This window comes from Drosophila arizonae, chromosome 2 (assembly GCF_054131065.1).
Source record: "Drosophila arizonae isolate 15081-1271.41 chromosome 2, UAZ_ARI_1.0, whole genome shotgun sequence".
Lineage (NCBI taxonomy): Eukaryota > Metazoa > Arthropoda > Insecta > Diptera > Drosophilidae > Drosophila > Drosophila arizonae.
In genome coordinates, this window is record NC_142922.1 from 34913518 (window position 1) to 34925544 (window position 12027).

The 12027-nt window shown below is 34.0% G+C and overlaps 1 protein-coding gene and 1 long non-coding RNA gene across 19 annotated transcripts in view; one reads left to right on the plus strand and one right to left on the minus strand.

The window, feature by feature from the left end:
* Myo81F (unconventional myosin 81F) overlaps nt 1-12027 on the plus strand; it is a 281418-nt gene that overhangs the window by 99403 nt on the left and 169988 nt on the right. For all 18 annotated transcript variants that reach the window (XR_016268482.1, XR_016268484.1, XR_016268483.1 and 15 more), the window contains exons 2-5: nt 4301-4416; nt 5579-5641; nt 6174-6281; nt 9490-9634. Coding sequence is in view for 14 of the 18 variants with exons in the window: in XM_089461766.1 (XP_089317892.1) it covers nt 4306-4416; nt 5579-5641; nt 6174-6281; nt 9490-9634 (427 nt within the window). In the remaining 4 variants the exon portion in view is untranslated. The remainder of the gene's footprint in view (nt 1-4300; nt 4417-5578; nt 5642-6173; nt 6282-9489; nt 9635-12027) is intronic.
* Nucleotides 1-12027, minus strand: part of LOC149270965 (uncharacterized) — an 83702-nt gene that overhangs the window by 59151 nt on the left and 12524 nt on the right. The gene's annotated exons all lie outside the window — the stretch shown is intronic.

Below are 12027 nucleotides of genomic sequence, written 5' to 3' on the forward strand. Positions count from 1 at the left end.
AGCAAATGCAGGATCATTTTTCTCTGAGCTACTGATGTATATTTTAGCTTAGGTGACATTATTAAGAAAATTATAAACGGTTGCTCAATTCTTACAAAATTTTCTATATTAAAATTCATAATTCATAATATATGGTGAAATTGCCAAAACGATTTTGCTCAATCATTCTTATTGTTAAAAAAAAAAAAAAAAAAAAAAAAAAAAAAAAAAAAGTAAGAAAACACTAGTCGAGAGTGCTCGAATAGATACTACCCTAAACCAAACTAATAAAAATGCATTAAGTATAGAAAAAATTTCAATTTCGATGTATTCTAAAAATATTGGAGAAATAGAAAACTCATTTAATTAAATATATAAATATTTTGAAACAATTAAAAAAGTTAACTTTAGCTGCGCCGCTCTGGATTCGAGCTCACGACTTATCGATCGAGCGTCACGTCGTAACTCACTACGCCACCTCACTTTTAGAAGCTGCGTTGGCAACACTGAAATAGATTCACTGCCACAGCGCCATCTAGCAAAACTTAACCAAACTCACTGCTGATGTGATTCTAAGAATGTGCAAGAAGTTTGAATGTATGTGTACACACGTATATGATAACTGTTGTAGCTGCTACACGTACGTATGTTAATTGGCCAAACATTTTCTTATTTTTAAACGTCGATTGACTTAACGGAATTTAATGAAACTTTCAGCATATGATCTACACATTCTATTGAATATTTAACAAAAAAATTAAAAATTATTCACAATTAGCTATACTGGCATCTGATTTGAACTTGAATGTTTTATTCGATAAAAACATAACTGGATGATTTATCGAAATCTAAAAGCAAACTCGACATCCGCGCTGTATATAGGGTCATTAAAAAAGTCTCTAGCTCTTATATCTTCTGAAATCGACACGTTCAAACATACTGACAGACAGACAGGACTAAGTCAACTCAGCTCATCGCCCTGATCAAGAATATATATACTTTATGGGGTCTGCCATGCCTTGCTTCTGCCTGATACATACATTTAACAAAACCATTATACCCTGATTTCCCATTGAAAATGAGTTCAGGGTATAAAAACGAAAAATAATATGTCAAAAACTTTGTAAAGGTTTTTTTTTAATATCCATTCACAAAAGTGAAATGAGTATATTGGTTTTGTGCAATGTCTATCTTGCTGTCCTTCCGTCTGTCCGTATGAACGCAATCTATTTCGTCGCTATTGAAGCTAGAGACTTGAAATTTGGAACGCATACTCGTGTATATCTCCGATCTAAAAAGTGTTAAAATTTTCCCGATCCGCCCACTAGGGGCGTGGCAAGTCGGAAAATGCATTTTCCGATATACCAGAAATCATGTTTGTTGAAAAGCTAGAAAGCTGAAATGTGCTATGCAGGTCCGCGTCGACCACCCAAGATCACGAGTTATGGCGGATATATATATATATATCTATAAATCGGAGAAAACTGTATTTCCTAAAGTTGTAAATATAGAAATTTTGCGTATGAGCTGATGTTTCGTTTCAATAAAGATGGGTGTAAAAATTATATATCTACGCCTACTAGGGGCGTGGCAAATCGGACCTGAAGATATAGTGATTTTTCGAATTCTGCTACATTTTAGGCACTATTCAGAGACCTTAAATTTCGTATATATATCGGGTTGACCACCCAAGTCCAACGAGTTATGGTAAATATATGTCCGCCCATAGGGGGCGTGGTAAACTGCAAAAGTTTATATCTTCTAAAGTATTATTATACTTTAGCTAGCTATTGCTAGATATATAATAGCTTCAAATTTGGATAGTTGTGTTACTGGTAGTCTTCTCTATCGATTTTGCGTTTAGGTTACCAGTTGCTCGTTCTAAGAACTGGCCAAAAAATGAGGAATCTACGGCTACTAGGGGCGTGGCAATCGGCATTTATTGTGCCTGAATTGCGACATTTATATGCGTCAGCCATCTAATTATGTATTTCTACTAAATAGATATTCATATATTAAAAAATATAAAACAAGCTAAATTTTAAAAAATTTGCAATTTACAAAAAAGTGTTTTCCGCGGGATTTGAACTCGAACCCAAGCCAAATAGTATGTTTTTCAAAATAACTAAAATAAAGATCCCCAGCGCTTCTGCCTACAGCATCACCGCGCCGTTTCGAACAACAGTAGTTAAAACGAAATCATATTATTGTTATGACGCCATATAGCAAAGGAAAGCCAGTGTAGCGGCTGGAAATTAAAAATCGATGCAAAGACAAATCAATCGCAGCGAGATTCTTAGAATATGCTAGAGTATGCATTTATATGTACATACATACGCAAATACAAATGAGCGCAAAGTGCTATTTATTCAATCTCGTACCTTCAAAATAAAATATATATTTTATAACAAGTAAGAAGACTCTAGTCGAGACTGCTCGACTAGGAGATACCCTGAACCATCTAATCTGATATTCTAATCAGTCTGCACTTCTTTTCGACACACATACATACACACGCACGTAGTAGAACGCGCTCTGCTAACTGCGCAGTAAGCAGCGACCTGCGTTTGGGCTGCGCTGCAGTGTGGGCAATATTATGAGAATTTATTTGTTGAATAATTTAATTTCTAAACGTACAATCTTAATGAAACTTTCAGACCGTAATCATATGAAAATGTGTGTACCTTCTAAAGCACACGTCTCTAGTACTTGAAATACGCCTTTTACAAAGGTGATGGTGAGGAGGTAGATATAGGGGTAGATAAAATACATAAGTCTATATATAAAATTTGGAATCTCTAGCTCTATAAAATTTGGAAGCTCTAGCTCTCTAGCTTTAGTGACTCGATATGCGCGTGATATACACGGACCTAGGAAAAAACTTTCAAGTCTCTAGCTCTTATATCTTCTGAGATCGACGCGTTCAATGGGAAATCAGGGTATAATGGGTTTCTTGAAATGTATGTAACAGGCAGAAGGAAGCGTTGCAGACCCCAAAAAGTACTTATATTCTTGATCAGGGTGACGAGCTGAGTTGATTTGGCCCTGTCCGTCTGTCTGTCTGTCCGTCTGTCCGTCTGTCCGTATGTTTGAACGCGTCGATTTCCGAAGATATAAGAGCTAGAGACTTAAATTTTTTTTTTAAATGACCGTTTATACAGCGCGGACGTCGAGTTTGCTTTTAAAATTCGGTAAATCATCCCGTTATGTTTTTATCGAGTAAAAACATTCAAGTTCAAATCAGATGCCACTATAGCTAATTGTGAATGATTTTTCTTTTTTTTTAAATTTCTCAAATATTCAATATAATATGTAAATCATATGCTGAAAGTTTCATTAAATTCCGTTCAGTCAAAAATTAATAAAAAAAAAATTAAATATTTGGCCAATTAACAAACGCACGTGCAGCAGCTACAACAAAAACATTCGTTGAATCACATCAGCTGTTAGTTTCATTTAGTTTTGGTAGATGGCGCAGCAGCAGTGAATCTATTTGAGTTTTGCCAGCGCCACTTGCAGGAGTGGGGTGGCCTAGTGTGTTAGCTGCATGACGCTCGATCGAGAAGTCGAGGTTCGAATCCCGATCGATGCAACTGACGTCAATTTTTTTTTAATTGTTTCAAAATATTTTTATATTTTCATAGATGAGTTTTCTATTTAATTTATATTTTTAAATACACCGAAATTGAAATTTTAACTATACTTTATGTGCGTTTTTAATAGTTTGGTTATTCTAGCAGATTCTTAGAATCACATCAGCAGCTAGTTTCGTTTAGTTTTGGTAGATGGCGCTGCAGCAGTGAATCTATTTAAGTTTTGCCAGCGCCACTAGCTGCATGACGGTCGATCGAGAAGTCGCGGTTCGAATCCCGATCGATGCAACTGATGTTAACTTTTTTTAATTGTTTCAAATTATTTTTATATTTTATTAAATGAGTTTGGTATTTGATTTATATTTTTAAATACATCGAAATTGAAATTTCAGCCATACTAAATGAGCATTTTTATTTGTTGGGTTCAGGGTAGTATCTAGTCGAGCATTCTCGACTAGAGTTTTCTTACTTGTTATATTTCAAACCGAATAGCGATTACTCTGCGGCCATCAAAAGTTTATAATATGTTGGATGAATATTGGTTGCCAGCGAGAGGAAGGACGTTGATATCGACTATATAAGTATACATGTAAAATGTCTCTAGCTCTTATATCTGTAGAGAGATATCTTGGCGTTTATACGGACAACAACGTTAAATTTGTATAGTTTTATAGTGAAAGATTTTAACATTGAAAATTTAATTTAATTATTTATTTATTACTTTTCAGAAAAAATGGCGACTACTTCAAACAATAGTGTTGCTGACATGACAACAATAAGCGAAATAGACGAAGATGGAATAAACTATAATTTAAGACTTCGATATTCTAAAGATATAATATATGTATCCTTTTAAAACTAATTGATTGCATTCTATTATTATTATTATATATTTATATACCTTACAGATATAAACGTAATTTTCTATTGATGGAATTCAAAAAGACGAAGTTCATAATCAACTTTAAATAATTCGATTTACGCCTTACTGAAATCTACAATATGAAATGTCTATTCTATTAAAACAATAAAATTTTAGAACATTGACCATCTTTATTTCATAATCTATATTCATGAAATATATAAACGAAGCCACATAGAAAATACTCTGATACGCCCATTTACATAGTACATTTGTACAGCCTGAACCCATTCGAATGGCGAGGAGCTGAGTCGTTTATACCCTGTTCGTCTGTGTGCGGCCGTCTGTTTCTCGATAACCATTACCGTTTTTAGCGCTTAAAATAACTATCGAAATACAATTATAAAGTTATACATCCTACAATTTTAGAGCTAGACTCACTAACTTTTGCATATACATTTTGGTGTATTTTTATCATTTTTTTATTATATGTAGATCGCATACTTTTTCATTCAATTTTATTGAATACATCAACTTGCAAGTAGCGTTGATCATCGCACAACCATGTTCCCTATACGTATATTTGCAAGATGACTGTTTAGCTGTAAAGTCGCTGCAGTTTTTCTACTATGTCCATGCGAAATGGACTGACGCTGTTGAATCTATATTCGTTTTGCCACACCTATAATGATCGTGTATTTTCGGTCAATCATTAAAGATTATCAAGAAATTATAGAAAATTTAGTTTTTCCAAGCTTAGAAAAAAATTATAATAGGTAATTTTGTTTGTTTAAATATAATTATTATAAATATTAACTGCTGGGTTTTGAGTTTTGAGACTTGGTACAATCAGATTAATTTCCTTCGTGACTGTTGAGCTACGAAAAAAATTACGGATTTTGATCGATAATTATAGATTTATAAGTATTCAACTAAAACACGTAAAATGAAATAAATCGTATCTATTTTAGGGCTTTTTAATAATATGGTAAAATTAATCATTAGCCTAAAATAAAATTTTACTATTATTTAAATTTATTATTTATATAGAATATATTTTTTAAATAAAAAAATATAAATTACAAAAAAAAAAAGAATTAGTTAATTACTTAGACCATTGGTTACTCTTAACATATAAGTTTAGACATACTCTGGAACGATATTAATCGCAGTAAATCCATACAAATGTATTAATATTTTTAATAAGGTACGTATTTCCGTTTAGGTTAATTAATAATAATAATAGATATGTTATTTTTATTTTAAAAATCGTTTTCTATATGGGTATTTTTTCTAATAATACTACATTGTAAAACATTGTTGGTCAATCAACTACTAGAGACTTCTGCTTTCAAAAATCCACGCGTTATTATTAAACTGATGTGGAGAAGAGTTCGGGGGATATCGAGCAATATAGACTAGAACTGTTGTTAAGCAGTTAAGCATATCTCCACTAAAGCACTAGCGAAACTCTATTCCGCGAAGACAACTAAATGAAATAATATTCTTTAGTGAATAAATTAGTAAAAATTAGGTCTAAAGTCTCTGGATCGAACTGAACCATATAGCCCTGAGCGTTTGTGTTCTTTGCTTAAATGTCAGACTTTATTCTCCTTAGATAAGCTTAAATATTTATTTTAAAGTAAATTAAACCCGGTTATATGTATTTTATTTCACTGCTTAAATCCTAAACCTAAAGATTACTTAACTAATTATTTTGATCAAACATTTTTATTAAGGATTATGTTCAGCAATACCACATGGCCAAAATGGGTTCATTAGATCCCCATGTTTTTGCATTAGCTGAAGCTGCCTATAGAAGCATTGTTGAAGAAAAAATTAATCAGGTAACTAGTGTTTATTATATATGTATTACTTATTTATTATTATTTTAAAAACTTGCCAAGCCACAATATTTATTGTACCCATTGAAAATGGGAAATCAGGGTATAATGGTTTTGTTAAATGTATGTAACAGACAGAAGGATGCGTGGCAGACTCCATTAAGCATATACAGTGGCGAGAACATATGGATACATGTTGGCCAAGTCGACTTTAAAATGCCTGTAAAAACATAAAAATTTCATGAATCTATCTGAAATTTTGGAATTAGATTCATTTGATATATTTAAGTAAGATGGTAAAATCATTTGTTTCGCTTTTTGATTCTAAATTCAAGTTTTTTAGATGGATACATAAAAAGAGCTATGTAGCCATTTTTGCTCGTTTTAAACTTTTTTAAAATATTTACTATTTTTAATATTTTGTCCAAAGATCTTTAGCTGTAATCACACTAGCAATGCGCTTAGGTATACTCTCCACCACTTTTCCAAAAGAGGCATGCGAAATTTCGCTCAACTTCGCCTGGATCCGACACTAAAACCCCTTCATCCCAGTCGGTGGTGTAGCTTACATTGAGAGCATTTTTTTAACTAATGCCCAGAAATTTTCATGAGGTTTTGGTCTGGACTTTGAGTAGGCCACTTCTTTATCAAAAATTTTTGATAATCGAGTTAATTCTTGACGATTTTCGCTTTGTTCTGGGGTTCATTGTCCTGCTGAAACACGACTTCTTCCTCGGGAGATGCACTATTATCCACAAAGTCATGAAGGTAGACCTTCATAATATTCGGACAGTCTTCCTTAATCATAAGTACATCGATCTCAACCAGCTGGTAGAGGTTCCACTATGTGAAACAGCCTCATACCATCAGGCACACTCCACTATGCTTCATGGTCATTTTGAGCTAATAATTTTACAGATGTCCGCTCGCCTCAAATTCTACGAAGACCATAGAAATCGAACCGAATACGATTGGAAGAGGGTTATTTGGTCAAATGATACCAAAATAAATCACTACCAGTGTGACGGAAAGGAGTATTATTAGCACCGGCAACAGGGAAAGCTTTATAAGAATTATGTCATGAAGCATAGTGGAGTGTGCCTGATGGTATGAGGCTGTTTCCCATGTGGAACCTCTACCAGCTGGTTGAGATCGATGGACTTATGATTAAGGAAGAACTTCTGAATATTATGAAGGTCTACCTTCCAGACTTTATGGATAATAGTGCGTCTCTCGGGGAAGAAGTCGTGTTTCAGCAGGACAATGAACCCCAGAACAAAGCGAAAATCGTCAAGAATTAACTCGATTATCAAAAATTTTTGATAAAGAAGTGGCCTACTCAAAGCCTAGACCAAAACCCCATGAAAATTTCTGGGCATTAGTTAAAAAAATGCTCTCAATGTAAGCTACACCACCGACTGGGATGAAGGGGTTTTAGTGTCGGATCCGGGCAAAGTTGAGCGAAATTTCGCATGCCTCTTTTGGAAAAGTGGTGGAGAGTTTGCCTAAGTGCATTGCTAGTGTGATTACAGCTAAAGAGCTTTGGACAAAATATTAAAAATAGTAAATATTTTAAAAAAGTTTAAAACGAGCAAAAGTGGATACATAGCTCTTTTTATGTATCCATCTGAAAAACTTGAAATTATAATCAAAAAGTGAAACAAATGATTTTACCATCTTACTTAAATATATCAAATGAATCTACTTCCAAAATTTCAGACAGATTCATGAAATTTTTGGTTTTTACAGGCATTTTAAAGTCGACTTGGCCAACATGTATCCATACATGCTCGCCACATTCTTGACCAGGGCGACAAGCTAAGTCGATTTAGCTCTATCCGTCTGTCCGTATGTTTGAACGCGTCGATCTCAGAAGATACAAGAGCTAGTGACTTGAAATTTTTCCTAGGTCCGTGTATAGCACGCGCATATTGAGTTTTGCTTTAAATATCGATAACTTGCTCCGTTATTTTTTTATCGATTAAAAACATTATCGAAAACCAGTAATAAATTTATATCTCCTACATCTTAAAAGCTAGAGTCTCAAAATTTTATATGTTTTTGTCAAAATTAACCCCACACCCGTAATGTTTAATAACTTTTTATTGTGTAAATGGACTATCTGTATGAAACTTTAAGATCGTGATTATAACATTGAATTGCAAATTTAATGGTTAGAGGGTGGATATATGGGCGGGTGGGTAAATTATAATATCAATCGAAATTATATAAAATAATTATGAACCTACATTTAAAATTTGACGACTCTAGCTCTAAAGGTGTAGGAGATATAATTATATAACTAATTTCTGATAAGAGCTTTAATCGGTAACAAAATAACGGGAGAAGTTATCGATTTTTGGAAAAAATCTCGATATGAGCGTGATATACATGGACTTGAAAAAAACGTATATGCCTCTTATATCTCCCGAGACGGACGGACGGATAAGGTTGTATCGACTCAACTCGTCGCCCTAATCAGGAATATATATTTTATAGGGTCTGCGAGGCTTCCTTTTGCCTGTTAAAGTATATATATCCTTGATCAGGGCGACGAGCTAAGTCGATTTAGTCCTAGCTGTCCGTTTTTGCTTCTGTCTGTTCGAACGCCAAAATCTCAGAAGATATAAGAGCTAGAGACTAGACTACCATACACATTGCAAGTTTATCTTATTTTATGATTATAATATCAGCTTCGAGGGCTCAGGGTATCTCGTAGTCGAGTAGAACACTTACTTGTTCAACCTAATTTGAGCACTATTAGACATGGAGATTTCAGATTTTATGTGCTTTACATTTGATAAATACACAGATTTTCGATACCTCACCCGTTTTAACTGCAATTTGTGAAAAACGTATTTTAAATACTAGAGACTTGTTCCTTGGAATATACACACAATATGATCACGTGATGAAATTTTCTTGAACATAGCCCGAGCGCAGTCGCTGATTAATACGCAGATAGCAGAGCGCGTTCTAATAGGTGCGCATAGATATAGATGGACATGTGTTTCTTTTATGTGTGTATAAAAGTGCAAAAGTGCAGAATGATTGGAATATCATTTGCAGAGTTCAGGGTATCTTCTTGTCGAGCAGTTTTTTATTTGTCCAGTTTCACAAATAAATAGATGTTTGAGTTGTTTGTTTTAATGTTATAATGCTTTTAACAAGAAATAAATTTATGTAAAGTTTTTTTTTTAATGTTAATTAGTCATGCCTTATTTCTGGAGAATCTGGAGCTGGAAAGACAGAGTCAACAAAATTTGTTTTACAATACTTGTGTGCCATCACATCTAATGTTTCGTCTTGGATTCAACAACAAATATTAGAAGCGAATACCATATTGGAAGCATTCGGTAAATAAAATTATTCTAGTTTTTAATTTAATAGAAATAAAAGCATAACAGAAAAGACGAGCTTCGTTAAAGTAAGAAATTTGACCTATTATTATTCACTAAATCCATTAAATGTTTTTATAAATATGTATCCAACAGGCAGATCCTATATGTATATATTATTGAATGATGATAGCTTTCTGTCGATCTCAGAAGGATCCTCTCCCTAGCTTTCCTTTTTTGTAGCGGTCTGTATATAACTAAAGTATTTCAAATTTTCATCATATTTTGTAAAATGGTATTTCAAATACTAGAGACATTACATGCGTTTCTTTTAGCGTTTTTATCCAATAAAAGAAGTTTGTTTTTTATACCCTAAACCCATTCAAAGTGTGAATTCTGGGTGTAATGGTCGTTGAAGTGTATGTATATTCTTGGCGATGAGCTGTCCCTATGCTTGAACGCAGATATATGATAGCTACAGACTTTACATTTGTATACCCTGAACCCATTTTCAATAGGAAATCTGGGTATAATGGTTTTCTTAAAATGTATGTAACAGGCAGTTTATTATACCCTGAGTTCAATTCTGTCTGCCCTATCCGTCTGTCTGTCCGTCCACCCGTCTCTCCGTATGTTTGAACGCGCCGATCTTATAAGATATAAGAGCTAGAGACTTCAAATTTATACATAGCATATCGAGTTTATCTCCAAAAATCGATAACTAGTCCCGTTATTTTGTTATCGATTAAAACTTATCGAAAATCGGTACTAAAATATATTTCCTACATCATTAAAGCCAGAGTCTCAAAATTTTAAATATATATATATACAATTCGTTATATTTTGGATGCCGGCTCCTAATTCACAAGAATTCCCAGTGAAGGTCAGATGGCGGTACAGTTAATTGTGGATGATTTGTCATTTATTAATCGTTAAGTTAAGTCAATCGACGTTAATGAATTAACAATTATTATAGTTCTCAGCAGTTAGTTCACTCTAGATTTGCTAGATGGCTCTGCAGCAATGAACCTATTTCAGTTTTGCCATAACACTTTTTTACTAAGAGTGGGGCGCTCGACCGAGAAGTCTCGGGTTCGACCCCACAGCGCGCAATTGATGTGTATTTTAATTGTTTCAAAATACATAAAAATATAATTAATGATATAATTTTCCCAATTGAAACTATTGAGATCGTCATGTCATTTATTTGGTAAAACATATCGTCGCATTTGCGCAAAATGATCGTATGTCGAAAAATTTAATTTTACAGGATGTTAATGTCACTGTATTTTAGAATATGTAGGTATGTGATAGTATGTGAGACAGATGTTTTCTAACCGTTCTGCATTAAAATCTCAATTTTGCAAAAAAATAAAGACTCGATCATTTCGTGGGAATGCGACGGTATGTATATACAGTGGTTCACAGCTTATTTCAACCAGCACCTAAAAAAAAAATGTTTGCTGATCTATAAAATCTAAACTATTGGGGATATTGAAAAAATTAAAACGCAAGGTGTTAGTGTGATGTTTAAACTAATACAAAATCAATTTATTTATTTTTTAAATCAGTCACCGACTAACACTCATCGCGAGCAGACGTTAGTTGCTAACCAATCGTGCTGTTATCAGTTCTCTTCTCTCCTCACACTCTTTCTATCAACCGTTACTTTTACAAAATATTAGTTCAAAGCGCTTGATCGCAGATAAAAAAAAAAAAAAAAAACCATGGGTGGCCCGGGGCCCCCAAACCTGGGACATAATCGGTTCAGCACTCTGGCCGACAGTCCCCCAACAAAAAAACGTAAACCACCTTCAAAAACTTTAAATGACTTTCCCGAACTGCCATCTAACAACATTGCTAACCCAAAATATATAATAATCTCCGCCAAAGACAGTGATAAAACAATCTCAGAATATTCTTGCTTCGCTGTACACAAGGCGCTTAAGCACATCAATAAGAATATTAATGCAATAACAAATTTAAAAGACGGAAATCTACTAATGTTGGTTCAATCAATCGACGACGCCAACAAATTCATCAACGCAAAAGAACTCCCAGGTATATGCAAAATAGAATGCCAACTCCACCAATCACTTAATTCGGTTAAAGGGACTTTATGCACCCTACTTTATTAACGTGCCCGAAAACGAAATTCTTGAAGAGCTCGCCTCCCAAAAAGTTATCGCAATCTACAAATTCACCAAGCAAGTTGAGGGTGTAGCGAAACCGTCGGGTGTTATGCTTCTTACTTTCGATCTCTACAACCTTCCATCGAAAATCGACATATGCTGGCACACTGTAAAGGTATCCGAATTTGTTCCGAATCCCATGCGGTGCAAATCTTGCCAAAAACTCGTCCATACCCAAAAATACTGCAAGAACGAACCAAGGTGTAGTAACTGTGGACT